A 17,836-nucleotide genomic window follows, 5' to 3' on the forward strand; every position below is an offset into this window, starting at 1 on the left:
GAAGCAGGTATACAAGTCTCCCCTGGTCTGCGATCATTATATGTCTTTATTAAATATTTGTAACTTGCTTGTTTCTGCTTCGATTTTAATAATCGAACCATCGCTGGAAAGCACAAGCTATCGTCTATCCTAATAAAGGTAAGCCAAACTCTAAAACTTGAAGATATTTCCTAGGTAAAGAGTTGAACTTGACCGAGTTTAACCATTTGTACGAAAAATACCTTCAAAGATACCAGCATTTAATCAATGTTAACTTAAAGTACATATCTCTGTCTATTAACAAGCAAAAGTAGAGGTTGATAGCTTTTTTACAACGCGAGCAACCGGCCTTCAAACACAAGCAAATAACGCCCGATGACTCGTTGCATTTCCGAATTGAAGCAAGTAGGCCTATACAAGTCTCCCCAGGTCTGCGATCATTATACTGTATGTCTTTATTAAAATAGTTGTAAGTTGCTTGTTTCTGCTTCGAATTTAACAATCGAACCATTGCTAGAAAGAAAAAGCTATTGTCTAACCAAATAAAGGTTAGCCAGACTCTAAAATTTAAAAATATTTCCTAGGTAAAGAGTTGAACTTAACCGAGTTTAACCATTTATACGAAAAATACCTTCAAAGATACCAGCATTTAATCAATGCTAATTTAAAGTAGCTACATATCTCTGTCTATTTACAAGCAAACGTTGAGGTTGATAGCTTTTTCACAAAGCGAGCAACCGGTCTTCAAACGCAAGCAAAAAGCGCCCGATGACTCGTTGCATATCCGAATCGAAGCAAGTATACAAGTCTCCCCAGGTCTGCGATCATTATATGGCTTTATTAAATTAGTTGTAAGTTGGTTGTTTCTGCTTCGATTTTTACAATTGAACCATTGCTGGAAAGCACAAGCTATTGTCTACGCAAATAAAGCTAAGCCAGGCCCTAGAAGTTAAAAATATTTCCTACGTAAAGAGTTGAACTTGACCGAGTTTAACCATTTATACGATAAATACCTTCAAAGATACCAGCATTTAATCAACGTTAATCTAAAGAATATATCTGTGTCTATTTACAAGCAAAAGTTGAGGTTGATAGCTTTTTCACAAAGCGAGCAACTGGGCTTCAAACACAAGCAAATAGCGCCCGATGACTCGTTGCATTTCCGAATCGAAGCAAATATACAAGTCTCCCCAGGTCTGCGATCATTATATGTCTTTATTAAATTAGTTGTAAGTTGCTTGTTTCTGCTTCGATTTTAACAATCGAACCATTGCTGGAAAGCACAAGCTATCGTCTACTACGCAAATAAAGGTGAGCCAGACTCTAAAATTTAAAAATATTTCTTAGGTAAAGAGTTGAACTTGACCGAGTTTAACCATTTATACGAAAAATACCTTCAAAGATACCAGCATTTAGCAACGCTAATTTAAAGAACATATCTCTGTCTATTTACAAGCAAAAGTTGAGGTTGATAGCTTTTTCACAAAGCGAGCAACCGGGCTTCAAACGCAAGCAAAAAGCGCCCGATGACTCGTTGCATATCCGAATCGAAGCAAGTACGGTATACAAGTCTCCCTAGGTCTGCGATCATTATATGTCTTTTTTAAATTAGTTGTAAGTTGGTTGTTTCTGCTTCGATTTTTACAATTGAACCATTGCTGGAAAGCACAAGCTATTGTCTACCCAAATAAAGCTAAACCAGACTCTAGAAGTTAAAAATATTTCCTAGGTAAAGAGTTGAACTTGACCGAGTTTAATTATTTATACGAAAAATAACTTCAAAGATACCAGCATTTAATAAACGCTAATCTAAAGAACATATCTCTGTTTATTAACAAGCAAAAGTTGAGGTTGATAGCTTTTTTACAAAGCGAGCAACCGGGCTTTAAACACAAGCAAATAGCGCCCGATGACTCGTTGCATTTCTGAATCGAAGGAAGTATACAAGTCTCCCCAGGTCTGCGATCATTTTATGCCTTTATTAAATTAGTTGTAACTTGCTTGTTTCTGCTTCGATTTTAACAATCAAACCATTGCTGGAAAGCACAAGCTATCGTCTATCCAAATGAAGGTGAGCCAGACTAAAAAATTTAAAAATATTTCCTTTTTAAAGAGTTGAACTTGACCGAGTTTAACCATTTGTACGAAAAATAAATTTAAAGATACCAGCATTTAATAAACGCTAATTTAAAGAACATATCTCTGTCTATTAACAAGCAGAATTTGAGGTTGATAGCTTTTTTACAAAGCGAGCAACCGGGCTTTAAACACAAGCAAATAGCGCCCGATGACTCGTTGCCTTTCTGAATCGAAGCAAGTATACAAGTCTCCCTAGGTCTGCGATCATTTTATGCCTTTATTAAATTAGTTATAAGTTGCTTAGTTCTGCTCGATTTTTACAATTGAACCATTGCTGGAAAGCACAAGCTATCGTCTACCCAAATAAAGTTGTAACTTGCTTATTTCTGCTTCGATTTTTACAATTGAACTATTGCTGGAAAGCACAAGCTATTGTCTACCGAAGTAAAGCTAAGCCAGACCCTAAAAGTTAACAATATTTCCTAGGTAAAGAGTTGAACTTGACTGAGTTTAACCATTTATCGAAAAATAACTTTAAAGATACCAACATTTAATAAACGTTAATCTAAAGAACATATCTCTGTCTATTTACAAGCAAAAGTTTTCTGCTTTAGACGTGCAGAACCACCACGTCTATACGCAAAGGTTCATTCCTTGAAAAATCCCACCTCGACCTCATCACCGCCATCAAACTGATCTTTTATTGGGCTGAGGATGATCTCCTCCTTAGAGGGATTTGCCGGAACACGAAAATCTGCAAAAAAACCGGAGTGCAATGGACGGCCTTTCTGCGTGAGGTAAACTTAAGGATATCGGTATCATAACGTTTATGGATACTGCAAAAAGATGCATTTACCTGCAGTCAGAGATGGGCGTGATCTTATTCTTCAAGATCCGTTTTATTCTGGTGATCTTGATCTAAGATCACTTTTGTTTGTGTGATCTTGATCTTGAAGAACAATAAGAGCAAGATCACTCTGAAATTGAAATTTATTTACGAGATAGAGGCATTTTTTTGAACTCGTACTGTACGAAGTAATTAGTGGCAACTACTAACATTAAGCCACAATTAATATGATATGCGTCCAACAAAAGTCGATTTGCCCTCGGCCTTGGGTGTGACGTTGCGATTCTACGCAAAGTACGACAACAATTGATAAGCCTAATAGAACAGGCACTAACTTATTACAATTTATAGAACAGTGATAGAGTAGTTAAAAGCAATAGTTAGCGACACCAACTACCTTGAACCAGGTTGCTGATAGTAAAATTTGCAGCAGCATATGTGAAATGAACATGAGAATAGGTGACTGTGTAGGCTATCGATATTTAGAGCTTTGGTAGAGAGTTTGTCTTGTTGAACCATAGGCATACGAAGTCGAGTAACGTAATCGATATCATTGTGTTAATAGGTCTACTCAATGTTACAGATTTGTTCTGAAGATTTGCTCCGGAACATAAGGCAAATAGGCGGACCCGGTCATGTTGTTGCCATCGACGAGTCGCTGATAGTAAAAAGAAAACGTGGAAATCGACAAGGCCGACCAGTCCCGCAACAGTGGATTTTTGGCGGAATTGACGCCACAACAAAGTATACCATAAGTTGTAGCCTACATGATTTTACGAGCGGTACCTACATTTTATGCATGACATCACTGCAATTATGCCTTACACAGTTCCATTTTTACAACAGTTTTGCCGCTGATTGCGAGTCGATAATGGTAGGTTATGTGGCATAACATGTAGGCAACCCATCTTTTTATCTCCGACACGTTCACGAATGAAAAAGCGAATAATCTGACTAAAGTGGCTTCATTTGTATTACTTTATTATAGGGAATGTTTCATATCCTTGGTGCCACGGCGAGATCGCGCCACATTAGAAGCGGAGATTTTGCGTCGCATCGCTCCCGGGACGGACATCCATTCTGATGAATGGAGGGCGTACAGCAATTTATCAAGTGAGTGCATGATGTAGCCTAGCTATTTCAATTTATGACCAAAATTGTGTAAAGAAGCAATTCAACAAAAGAGCATAGCCTAACACGTTGCAGATATAAGAATGAATTGGTAGAAAAATTCAGGGCTGTGGAGTCGGAGTCGGCAATTATAAACTGAGGAGTCGGAGTGGTTCATATCTTGCCAGACTCCACAGCCCTGGAAGAAACCACTAAGAGTACCGGTCCGGTAACTATATTCCTCGTACTTTACTTTTGAGATGATTGATTTCGCTTTCGTTTTTTTCAGATCTTGGGTTCATCCACAGGACTGTAAACCACAGTCTGGAGTATGTTTCAGCCACAGGTGTTCACACGAACCACGTAGAAAACCTGTGGCTGAACTGTAAGCGAAAATTCAAACGCATGAATGGAACTAAAAGGGAGGTGATCCCAGGATACTTAGATGAGTTCATGTGGCGGCGCCAGTGGACCCGCTATCAATATTTCCCACAAACCTTACGAGCGATCGCGGAAGCCTATCCACTTGTTTAGCGCGAAACTTTGTATACGGTGTAGCAGTCCAAAAGTTACTGGGTGCCAGTTGTGACAAGGGTTGCCAAATATGTCATTTAAATTTCATTTCATTTTGTTTTGAAAAACAATTAAATTTTTAACCTCTCAAAAGGTCAGAAAAACAATTATAAGTATTTTGTAATGTTAACTAAAAATCATGCATTAATTTGAGTGCAACGAATTCATTAAATTTAGTTAAAACAATTTTCGTTTTAGTATCGTTTGCAAAAACGCCGGGCAAGTGGGTGTGCTTTTTCGAAATTTGTTTGGGAAAGTGCAGCGAAGTATAGCAGCTGCATCATATAAGGTTGTTCTCTGTTTTCTTGGCGAGATAACATGTAATGTAAGGTTATTTTTTATGCTTGATGCAATATTGTCGCAAACCTATTCGAAATGTGTTTCATGATGGTCTCTGCCTGTTCTTGTATTTATTGTTGGATTCTGTTTTGTATCCTTCCATTTTACGTGCTTGTTTTATTTCACTGTGTTGTTTTCTTACACCTTTCTTTACAATATACAAATCATTTCACTTTGAAATTTACGTTTAATTCAGAAATCGAAGCTACGTGCGGTACTTCAATATAGCCTACACCAAGGTTATGAATAAATGACCTCTGGCTTAGGCTATGACAGATGACAAAGATTTGGTTTAAGAGAACGGAAATGCAAGAGAGGCTATAATTGTGTTAAGATGAACCCAGTGGATGGAATAGTAGCCTGCGCAGGTAAAGTCTTCAATGACGAGCAGAAACTTCACTTCGTATGTGGATCAAACCCGGGGATGGAGGAAAAAGCTATCAACTGCAACTTTTGCTTGTAAATAGACAGAGATATGTTCTTTAGATTACCGTTGATTAAATGCTGGTATCTTTAAAAATATTTGTGGGATAAATGGTTAAACTCGGTCAAGTTCAACTCTTTACCTAAGAAATATTTTTAATTTTAGAGTCTGGCTCACCTTCATTTGGATAGACGATAGCTTGTGCTTTCCAGCAATGGTTCAATTGTAAAAATCAAAGCAGAAACAAGCAACTTACAACTAATTTAATAAAGACATATAATGATCGTAGACCTGGGGAGACTTGTATACTTGCTTCGATTCGGATATGCAACGAGTCATCGGGCGCTTTTTGCTTGTGTTTGAAGCCCGGTTGCTCGCTTTGTGAAAAATCTATCAAACTCAACTTTTGCTTGTAAATAGACAGAGATATGTTCTTTAGATTAGCGTTTATTAAATGCTGGTATCTTTAAAAATATTTGTGGGATAAATGGTTAAATTCGGTCAAGTTCAACTCTTTACCTAAGAAATATTTTTAAATTTTTTAGTCTGGCTCACCTTTATTTGGATAGACGATAGCTTGTGCTTTCCAGCAATGGTTCGATTGTTAAAATCGAAGCAGAAACAAGCAAGTTACAACTAATTTAATAAAGACATATAATGATCGCAGACCTGGGGAGACTTGTATACTTGCTTCGATTCGGAAATGCAACGAGTCATCGGGCGCTATTTGCTTGTGTTTGAAGCCCAGTTTCTCGCTTTGTGAAAAATCTATCAACCTCAACTTTTGCTTGTAAATAGACACAGATATGTTCTTTAGATTAGCATTGATTAAATGCTGGTATCTTTGAAGGTATTTTTCGTATAAATGGTTAAACTCGGTCAAGTTCAACTCTTTACGTAGGAAATATTTTTAACTTTTAGGGCCTGGCTTAGCTTTATTTGCGTAGACGATAGCTTGTGTATTCCAGCAATAGTTCAATTGTAAAAATCGAAGCAGAAACAAGCAACTTACAACTAATTTAATAAAGCCATATAATGATCGCAGACCTGGGGAGACTTGTATAGGCCTACTTGCTTCAATTCGGAGATGCAACGAGTCATCGGGCGCTTTTTGCTTGCGTTTGAAGACCGGTTGCTCGCTTTGTGAAAAAGCTATCAATCTCAACTTTTGCTTGTAGATAGACAGAGATATGTTCTTTAAATTAGCGTTTATTAAATGCTGGTATCTTTAAAGTTATTTTTCGTATAAATGGTTAAACTCGGTCAAGTTCAACTCTTTACCTAGGAAATATTTTTAAATTTTAGAGTCTGGCTTAGCTTTATTTGGTTAGACAATAGCTTGTTCTTTCCAGCAATGGTTCAATTGTAAAAATCGAAGCAGAAACGACAGAGATATGTTCTTGATTAAATGCTGTTATCTTTATTAATTTCTGTTATATTCTTCGGATAAATAGTTAAACTTGGTCAAGTTTAACTCTTTTCTAAGGAGATATGTGGTGTTTTTCGGGCCTGTGTTACATTGCTTTGCATAGGTGAGATCTTCTGTTTTGCAGGGCTGGTTCAATTGTAAAAATTGAAGCAGAAACAAGCAAATCACAACTAATTTACTAAAGGCGGACATTTGCATGCTTTTTATCGTCATGATTGACTGATTTCACCCCACTTTTGTACTATTTTTTGGTGGATACCTCCTCCGTGACGTCATCGCCTTTTTAACCAAGTGGGAAGCTTGTAAACCAGCTCCCTTTTTTGTTATTATGAAATTGTCATTAAATTTAAAATTTAACTCGTAGCCTATAAGGTCTAAATATATAAATTGGATTAAAGAAAAACTTAGGCCTGGAGAATAGCTAATTTTAGACAAATTAAGAATGGAGTTTAATTGTGGTCATTTCAGTCCAAAAATTTTGGAAATTGATAAAGAATTCGCAAAGACAGAACAATTATTCAAAGAAACCCATATCAAGAATCCAAGTCTGCGGTTGCCGCATGTGCTAAACAAGCAATTGACTCGCCAGCCTCAGCTTTGAAAGAATAGGGATGAGGAAAGTAAATTATTATCCAGTGAAGCACATGAAGTACAGTACGGTAGAAAATTTATCAAACAACGATTAGTAAGCTATGTGGATTAATTGTTTTACATTCTATTGTGTAACATCTTGTTTGCTGCCCATTATCAAATCGGTTCAAAGTTTGTCCTAAAATTTTTTGTTTTAAATTCAGTTGTTTTTTAAACTTTTCTGGATTAGTGTGTGTTGTATCTGTATAAATCAATTTAATTAAACCAGCGCATGAGTTTTTAATGATAAATTACTTAGTTTTTGACATAAAAATCGAACGTTGTCCACAATGTCCAGCAGTCAAGCCTAGTCAGTTTTTAAGAAGGGCTGCCAGACAAGTTTGGATCAATCGCACTTAAATTGACAAAAAATGCTTTTTTTTCTTGCTTTTATTTCAAAGCGAAGTGTTTGATTTTTTTTAATTGAATTTAAGTTTTGTTGCTTTATGTCGGTTGAAAAGTGATAAAAATTGTCATAAATTGTTATTTTGGGCTCAAACTTTGTAATGATACGTTGCCTGGATTAGATTTGTTAAATTTCGTCTGAAGAAAACATTATTGACCTATTGTGTTATTCGGTTACACTCAATTATTTCTCATTTACATTCTATTCAATTTCTTTGTCAAATTATACAGTCACATTGCGCTAGTTTCATGCAGCCTAACAGCAGGTCACACCGAGAGTCACTCAGCCATTTCTTTTATGACAGAACAATAGGCCTATACCTTTTTTTAAATTGTGATTATTTTTGTTTTTGTAATACTGTTACTGAAAATGTTTTTACTCGTAGCCTTGTACTGTTTATTTTATTGGCTTGAACTTTTCTTGGTTGCACTGAAGTTTAAACGCCCTTGCTACAAGAGTTTATTGATTTCAAAAGTTTTTCCTATTTTTAGTCACACGGAATAAAGTTTATATTTGAATAAAACCACAGGACTTCACTTGAGGATCGCAGCAGCACATGATTTCTTTTCTTTCATTAATATTACTGAACATCAGCCTATCTTGTTTCAACGTAATTTGCCGATGCTTGACATTTGTCACATTAAGAACTAGGAAGCAGCTGACTCGATGACTGATATAGTCTTTCGCTGCTTCCTGTCTGTTGTGGTATTTAGATAGCTATGGTACTATTTTATTCGTATTGTGTATAATTGTACCGTACTATTGTCGCAACAGACAAAATAAAAGGTTTCTCTCTCTCTCTTTCGCTCTCTCTCTCTCTCTAATTTTTTTTAAGCAGTGCTGCCAGACCTTTTGGATCATTTGTAGTAAAACTCGTATTATCAAAATTGGCTTACTTTTGTAGCTTAAACTTTTCTCACAAACTGTTACAATTATGAGTCTTCTTCTTTATATGCTTTGAGTTTTAACTTTTTATCACCTTTTCAACCACCTTTCAGTGAAGTAATAAATGCATCTACTGTAAATCGTCAAACTGTGTTTCATTAGTAAACTTTGTACAATTTTTGAATTTCAACTTGCATTTCATTTATCAAACTTTATGCAAAAAAATGGTACAAATGCATTTAACAATATTTAGGTATTTTTTAATATTTATTTAATATTTTAATTAATTTTTTTTTCTAAATTGATGCGGTCGCACTGAAACGGTTTGTTGTGACTTTTCACCATGACGAATCTTTGTTTTATGACTTCACAATTTTGTTTTTATATGAGTAAAAACTTTCAAAGTAAAAAATTCTGGAAACTTGTCGCTACTGTACTTACATGTTTTTAAATTTATATCTTTTTGATGTTCATTGTATTGAAGTTTTAGACTAGCTTTAGCCTACTTTTACTTACTTGTAGCATATTTCCGGGTTTTTTTCAGCAATTCCTCAACAAATAGTTGCCTTTTCTGCATTTTTTCATCTAAAATATAAAAATTTGTCATTAAAATTGTGATTTGTAAACGTCACTTTGATAAGGTAGCAGGATTACAGTATATGCATTTATTTTAACTCTTAGCCAAATTATCAAATGTTATTAAAATAAAACAAATGTTACCAAATTGCAAGTGTGTCACAATCAATGTGCAAGGCCTCGCGTCGGGCTGCTTTGTATCTTGACAGAACGTGCTGTTTTCATTACGGAATTTTTGAGCGATGTGTTATTATCGGTTACTGACCTGAAGTAACCTTTGATTGCGAAGTTTGTATTATTATGTAACGTATTTCCAGTATCTTCTGTAAACATGCAAATCTGGAACATTCTGTTGTTTTCACTATTTCTAAATCTCGTTTGTCATGATGTCATAAGGATATTTACCAAAAGATCTCTGATTAGTGAATTATCCGCATTTTATGATTTGTTCTAATGGGCCTCAACAATGCCCAACAGGTTTGTATGACATACGGCTGCAAAACTGTGAGCTCGATAGCTCAGCTGGTTCAGCGTCGACTAAGTGTACTAAGAAACCGCAAGATCAAACAAAGCTGGTTCGACTCTCAGGGTGTGTGGTTGAGCAACGCATTTCAAGGACTGCTCTTTATTCAGCGGCACCAAGTGGATGGAATACTCGACAAACAACAGTTAATGAAGTCAAACTTGGTGACCGGGCATGGGTCAGTGGTTCAATACCTCTACTAGTATGCGAAACTGCCAGGATTAAGCTCTCAAAGAAGCTTTCTCAGTTCGCGGATAAAGATTCCACAATCACTCAATGAAGTTATATCATGCGGCCTTTGAGATGATTCGAGTATATTACCTTTGCAATCTATGTTTGGCGCTGAGTGTAATAACAATGTTTGATTTATTACTTCGACTTCAAATAATTACGTTTGGTTTGTTGTTCTTTGTCACTGTCGCAAACCGCTTTACAATCGATGATTTGTAGTGATCTTTCTGGCGTCAGCACTACCTGACTACTCACTATAGAACAGCGAGCATTGTGTTTCGCTAACCATACCGGTGTAGCCTCCACACTAGCCATCAAGACTTTTCCCAAAAACATGTGTTTCTCGGCAGTTGAGTGTAGCAAGAATTGACAGCGATAGACACGTGTTTTGCCCATGAGTATAAACTTTACCAGGAACGAACTCGCAATGATTAAAATTTTATGCACACAGTGACCATTATCTAGTCGATATTCCTACTTGAAGCAATTTGTGACGACGAAGTTGATGGTTGCGTCACCGCTGACGTAGATTCATCTGAAGAACGTTGGTGCGTTGCAGAGCTCGATAAATCTGCAAAAATGAAACACGCTGTTAAAAAAACAGAATGAATAAATTTCTTGCTCTTGATGCAATGGTAGTGATCATACAGGCTACAAATCATCCTCCACTATGAAATACACTGCTCTGAAGCTGCTGCGTGGCTTATCTGTTGGGAAATAAAGATTGTCGACACATGCCCGCGATCGTCTAGCCTAGTGGTTACCAAGGGTAAGTTTACTTGTAGCAGACAAGCAAGCACAAATTCCTTTATGCAAATGTTTTTCAATCGCTTTGTTTGTTCAACCTCATGTTTATGAACCTAATCAACAGCATTTGGTACGCAAAGTTTCAGCAGTAGATTTTAGGGGTAGAACTATTTCATGTGCTGCGTTAAAAACTAAGACAATAATGTAATATTTCAAAGTAAACCCATTGCTCATTCAAGTACTTAACATTTAAATGACCTATTTCAGTGTTTATAGAAGTATGAGCTAAAATGTGCCTTGTATGGCCAACTATGGAAATGCTTGGACATTTCAGACTTTTGAAATCTGAAATCCTAAAATCTGAAATCCTAAATGACTTATTTCAGTGTTTATAGAAGTATGAGCTAAAATGTGCCTTGTATACTACGCATATGGAAATGCTTGGACATTTCAGACTTTTGAAATTTGATTGTGTGACGACATAACATTAAAAAAAGTCAGTAAATAAATTATTGAAGCTCTTCTGTGGTCGGAAAGAAAAAGTCATTAAAAACGTGACTTCAATTTTAAACTTAAACTTGTACGAAATTTTTTTAACAATTTAATATTATTTAATATTTTTATATTATCAACATTTAATTTTAATATTGGAATAATATATGGAATCAAAATCAACAACAGAAAAAAAGTGGAAAAACTGTTTAAGGCGTGTATATGAAGTAGACTTAAAACATATATGTAAATCAAGGTACATTTAAACATGGCCACCAAGCCTGATATTATGTCAACAATATGTTTATTGAGATATTTATTTGTTATACGATAATATTACCAGAAGAGCTTGGTTGGTGGGAAGATGATGGCGTTTGTGATGAGGTAGATGCACTTAAAGGTTGTTGGGTTGTTTTGGGGGTTGGGTTGTCTGTACAATGTTAATATGATTAACTTTAATATAAATTTAAATACGATGAAGTTAAAAGACTTCTCTTGTTAGGTTAACTATTATCTTAACTATTAATTAGTTAAATAATTGATTTAACTAAATTATTTAATTTATTTTTTACTTCGAAATATTTTTTTCATGAAAGATATAAATCTGCGCTTCAACGATTGAGGTTTTGAGTCTTGTGGAGCTGAAGATGAAGCTTCCTGAGATAATGATTGAGGTCGATTTGAAGCATTGGGCGGTGTAGTCAGTTGTTGAAAGTCTTGAAGAAGGGAATCTTGAAGGAGATTTAAAAATTAATATACTGTTATATGTTTTTTTATATACTGTAGTTGCTTAGACAAACTTTTGGTTTGGTTGTAACACTAAGTAACAAAGATTAACAACAAATACAAATCAATTATTTAGTGATTGGCATGATCATAGACCCTTTGTTTACTTAACAAAAGCTCTATTGAACTTAAACATGGTTTTACCTTACAAATTGACACAAAGCGGTAAAACTTGCAAACACAAACTACCGAATAACTGACCTAAACAAAACCTGTACGTATGCTGCCAACAACTCTACAAGACTGCCAGAATATGACAACAGGTGAACCAATACGTAACAAAGAAAGTCGCATATTAAAGCATTGTGATCAGTAAGCTTGCTAATGCGCTGTCAGGAAGAAGGAAGATGTGTAATGATGGGCGACGTGTCACAATGATTTAATAACCAGGATAGCAAAATTGGTTCTTTTTACATTGATTCAACGTCTGCAGATGGATTAACATCAGATGCACAATATTTTCTAACTGGAAATTATACTTTTGATAATTTTTCCTTTACAAAGATCAAAGGATGTCGGTTCAACTCCCATCCAGGAAATATTTTTAGACAAGGCACTTAATAACGTTGTCTGAACGTGGCACGCAGGTCGGCTTTGTTAGATTTTCATTCATTAATTTCAATCGTCAACTACCGAAAATGATTCTGGCTTTTTGCAATGACAATTTTTGTTATGATTTTAGTACAAGTCAAGTCTTATTTGGCACTGGCTACCGGTCAAGAGGATAACAATTCCATCATCTGATCAGCTTGCTATTAAGTTAGTGCTCATATACAAATAATCCCCTTCTGTGAAGTACACCGCGTTTAATGCAGTTGTGTGGCTAAGGCGCTGTGAATCAAAGATTGTCACCAATAGGCTACAGGTCCCACCAGGCACCTAACAAACAAATATTGACTTTGTCTTGTGGAGGCTAGCGATCACCAATGTTTTTCGGCACAGGACCAAGTTCGTCATTTTAACAGCGTCGGTGGGTACACTATTTTACGTAGGCTATTGAAAATTCAACACGTATAAAAGTAATCACGTTGTGCCAGACTTTGTGAACCGCTGATCTAGCGACCTAAACAATATTCCTACTTGAAGCGATTTGTGACGTCTGAGATGTTGATTGCGTCAGTGTTGACGTAGATTCATTTGGAGGAAGCTGATTGACTGCAGAGATCGATAGATCTAAAACGATGTTGTGAAAACAAAATGGATAAATTTATTATTGTTGAAATAATGACCATTTTGCAAACTGCAGTGCTCTAATTTAACCCTTAACATACCAAGTGGGGTCTCGTAGGGACCCCAGAGGTGAATTTTTTTATCTCCCGCCTTACCTATAGCAACACTTTTTCTCCTTATCTGTGTATGTGTCATAAATTTAAGCAAGTTCAGTATAGTGCAACAAAAATTTAAAAATTATTTGAAACATATGCAAAAAACAGCATAACGTTACCTGGGGTCCTGATGGGACCTCCCTTGGTATATTAGGTTACAAATGCTGAATGTTATCCAGTTAACTTCACGCGAAAAATGACCTTACATTTTGCCAGAGTTTAAGAATTTTATGACAAATCAACACGTGGTCAAAGAGATGAAAATGCTAAACTTGCAGCTTTTCGCGAAATTTGAGATGGATTTGTAGAAAACTGCAAAAAAATCTGTAAGCCATTTGAAGAAGTGACGGTAGATGAACAATTAGTCTCTTTCCGAGGGAAATTTCCAATGAGACAGTACATCAAATCAAAACCAGCAAGATAGAGAATTAAAGTGTGGGCAGCTGAAGACGTAAAAACCACTTAGGCTACCTGTATAATCTCCAAGTCTACACTGGAAAACTTCTTGGGAGTGCACCAGAGAATAATCAAGGACGTCGGGTTGTGTGTACTGTGTGACATAATGAAATCACTGTTTGCAACTGGAAGAAGTGTTACCACAGATATTCTTTTTTTACATCAGTGCCAACTGCAGAATTTTTGCTCCAGAAAAACATCACCGAGACAGGAACACTAAGCAAAAAAGTCAGATATTCCTTCAGTTGTGGAAGTTGCGATGGGACGATATTATGTTTTATCGTCAAACTTTATCTTTTCAGATAAACTGTCAGTTGTAAGCTATGTGCTTAAAAAAACAAGACGGTTCGTTTACTATCTTCTCAGTATCTTGATGATTCACTATCTAATGAAGATCACAAGAAACCCAACATGATACTTGAATATAAGCACAAAAGGCGGAGTGGATGATGCAGACAAGTTGGTGAGTGAATATTCTTGTGCCAGACGAATGTCAAGATGGCCTTTCCGACTTTTTATGAACGTGCTTGACATTGGAGCCCTGAGTTCCTCTTCCTATATCACTTGGGTGTTCGAAAACAGAGACTGGAACAGTAGAAAATCTAATCGAAGATATTATTTCTTGATGGAGTTAGGCAAAGAATTGACGAAACCTAATGTCTTGCGCAGAGCATGTAATCCATCTGGTTTTCAGCTTCACATCGTTAGAGCTATTAAAGGTATGGGAGTTTCTGTAGCTCGAAACAATGATCGAAGCTTCAAATATATTCTTAACGTCAAGGCAGCTAGTGAGACGGAAGACAAGAAGATGTTTTCAATGTCCTTGAAACAACAATAGAAAAGTTAACATTATATGCTCCAAATGCAAACGTTTCCTTAGCGAACAGCACCGAGTCACCAACACAACTGTGACAAATGCAAAAGAATGTGAAGATGACAGTGCATGAACTGTGTGTTTATGAATATGATCCTTTGTTTGAGTAATTTGTAGAAACACATATATTATACTGTATGTGATGCTAAGACTAAAATTTTAGTTTTTATAACACTTGGGGTAAAAACAGGCATTTGTTACAGTGTCATAAAAATGGCATCTGCTTTACTTACAACTTCAGCAATCTTCTTTTGTTACATAAGCTGTATAAACTGTAATCTAAGTAGCCTAAGGATGAACAAAGTAGACAACAAGTTGGCTCTTGTGTTTTAGTGTGCCGTACTGATTGTATGTATTGTGAGAGAACGCAAAACTGGCTCAGCCAATTTGCCGTTTGTCATTTCCAAGGAAGAATGGCCTCCTTCATCCTCAAACCTGAACCCCCTAGACTTTGGAATCTGGTCTTATCTGGTGAGCAGGGTTTCGACTAAACACCACCAAAGTTTCAAAGCGCTGAAGGCTAATCTGAAAAAAGAATGAGCCAAAATACCTCAAAGAGCTATTCATGACTCTTGCAGGTCCTTTTTGAAGCGTCTCCGACTTATTATCGACGCAAATGGCCGACACAATGAGTAAAACTTGTTTTTCCTAAATATTTATTTATTTGACAATAATATTATATGTTTATTACTCAATTTTTATCTACCATTTGTTAAATACATTTGTTTGAAGTTGTAACGTTAATTATTGATGACTCTGTATATACTGTATACTTTAAGCAATAAAAACAATGGGGTCCTTGGAGGACCCCACCTTGGTAAACGACGTTGGTGAGCTGCTAGGCTTGGTATGTTAAGGGTTAATTAATACGAGCCTTGTTTTTGTATTGTTTCAACAACTTTGTCAAAATTTGGGGTTATCTTGCTCAGTGCCAATGTCATGTCATCTTCAGGTTGAAGACAATTGAAGGGCTTAGAAGCAGACCGGTCTAAACCACAAAAACATTATTTTGAGTAAATCGCAATTGAAGTATTTTGAGTACCAAAAAATCGACAAACAATACACACAACAATGCTTGCAAGTTTATTAGATATTGTGACAAGCCTCATCTGTTATCCACTGAATGTTTCAAAAAATCGCAATAACTACTGAACAAAATACAAAAATACGGTTAGACCATTGTGGCACACATTGTAACATAACAATACAAACTACAAAAATGCTGTTAGACCATTGTAGCATACATTGTAAGTTACAATTTTGGGAGTTCTATCTACAGTTGGATCTTTTAAGGGCTGAAGAATATTTAGGTTTGGCAGAAAAACTTTACCAAAAGAAAGTGTCAATGCATTTAAGGAATAAAAACAGTTCTATTGTGAAAAACTTTTGGGATATCATTAACTCACACAACTTTCCTCTAATCATTTTCGTTTAATCATTTTCGTTTTCATGATCTGCTTCGTCTGGTAGCATCTCATCAAGATCCTGATCCGCAGAACTACGCAAGTTCTTATAGAAATCGTGATAGACAGGAGGAACATAATCCAACAAATCGTTGATATCTTTTAGTTTTAACGGGTTAATCAGCACAGGCTGATCATGAAGACGATTGAGAACTGCCACACCATTGGCTGGTCGACCACGACTTTGACGCTTTGCCAAATCTAATACATTCCATTCAGTAATATCAGTCAAGTTGTACTTGAAATACATTAAACTTGGTGATTCACTGACAAGTCTGATCCATTGAATTTTTAACCACTCCACCTTTCTGCCACCAGTATCCCTTTTTCTGATCACCAGTTCTTTTTTGTAATCACTCACACCAATAAAGTCTTCTGAAGACATGGGAATAACGTTGAAAGGTTTTTGCCTGTTTGCCTCTGCAACAATGTCCATCCACTGCTGCGGAATGTAAACATTCTCATGACGCTTTTTCGCGGTTTCTACTTTTGCAAAGTCACTATCGTTCGGAAGATGACTATGGCCAGAAACCATGAATTTGTGATTGACTTCTTCAATACCAAGTCTAGCTACTCCATAACTCCACAAAAGAACAATATTAATACAGGGTGACCCCAAAAAAAAACGGGCCCCGCGTACACTTTATGTCATATCTCCTTTATTTCTTCACCGATTGCCCTTATTTTATAGGACATGGCAGAATCAACGACCGTAAGTACACCAAGACCCCAGTGGGAGTTGGGACAAAGAATACACTGTGTTAAATTTTACTACAAAACAAGCTCGTTTAAGAAAACCCAGCACAGTTTCATGCATCAGTTCGAATGTGAAAAGGCTCCATCCAAACGCAGAATTCAGAACTGGGTGGACCACTTCGAGAAGTATGGGACCGTGGAGAACCTCAACGCTGCCAGTGAAAACCGTCCAGGCCACTCGAGACGTCCCTAGAAGCGGACAGCCGAGCTGGTCAAAAGTGTGAGGGAGTCTCTTCAGCAGAGTCTGAAACGCTCTGTGCGTAAACGAAGTCAGTCTCTCGGTATGTCCCGTGAGACTTGCAGGAGAGTGCTGGTGAATGATATCAGGGCTTGCCACTCATACAGAATACAGACGATGCAGACCCTTATAGCCTCAGACAAGAAGCAGAGTAGCGCTATGGCAGTCAAGATGCTCGAGAAGATCGAGGGGACACCAGGTTTCCTTAACTTCCTTTAAACCTCAGATGAAGCCCACTTCCATGTTGATGGAAAGGCGAACTCCAAGACAAATGTCTTCTGGGGGTCCTCCAGACCCACTGAAGTAGCCACCAAGCCCCTGCAGTGCCCTGCACTCTCCTAAGTGCACAGTGTGGGCTGCAATCTTGGCCAGAGGCATCATCGGACCAATCTTCATCGAAGAATCTGCCGCAGCAGTGACAGTCACCAAGGAGCGGTATGTGGATGTCCTCAAAACCTGCAAGAGTGAGCTCCAGACCCTCTACCTGTCGCTCATGAGCAAGTTCTGGTTCCAGCAAGACGGGAAAAGTTCTCACACCTCAAACCTGTTCCGAGATTGGCTGAAAGCGAACTTCGGAGGCCAAGTGATCAGTCTCAAAACTGATTTTGAGTGGGCACCCCATAGCCCGGACCTAAGCTCCCAGATTTTTTTCCTTTGGGGCTGTCTTA

At 36.9% G+C, this 17,836-nt stretch overlaps 1 protein-coding gene across 1 annotated transcript in view; it reads right to left on the bottom strand.

Moving 5' to 3' along the window:
- The window catches only part of LOC145765718 (uncharacterized), a 1,283,504-nt gene that overhangs the window by 1,258,161 nt on the left and 7,507 nt on the right, over nt 1-17,836 (bottom strand). Inside the window, exons 4-5 of the mRNA XM_082577542.1 lie at nt 11,843-12,001; nt 11,611-11,700 (exon numbers count right to left, since the gene is read on the bottom strand). Coding sequence (XP_082433668.1) covers nt 11,611-11,700; nt 11,843-12,001 — 249 coding nt within the window. The remainder of the gene's footprint in view (nt 1-11,610; nt 11,701-11,842; nt 12,002-17,836) is intronic.

Source organism: Aplidium turbinatum, chromosome 2, assembly GCF_918807975.1.
Source record: "Aplidium turbinatum chromosome 2, kaAplTurb1.1, whole genome shotgun sequence".
NCBI classification, from domain to species: Eukaryota; Metazoa; Chordata; class Ascidiacea; order Aplousobranchia; family Polyclinidae; genus Aplidium; species Aplidium turbinatum.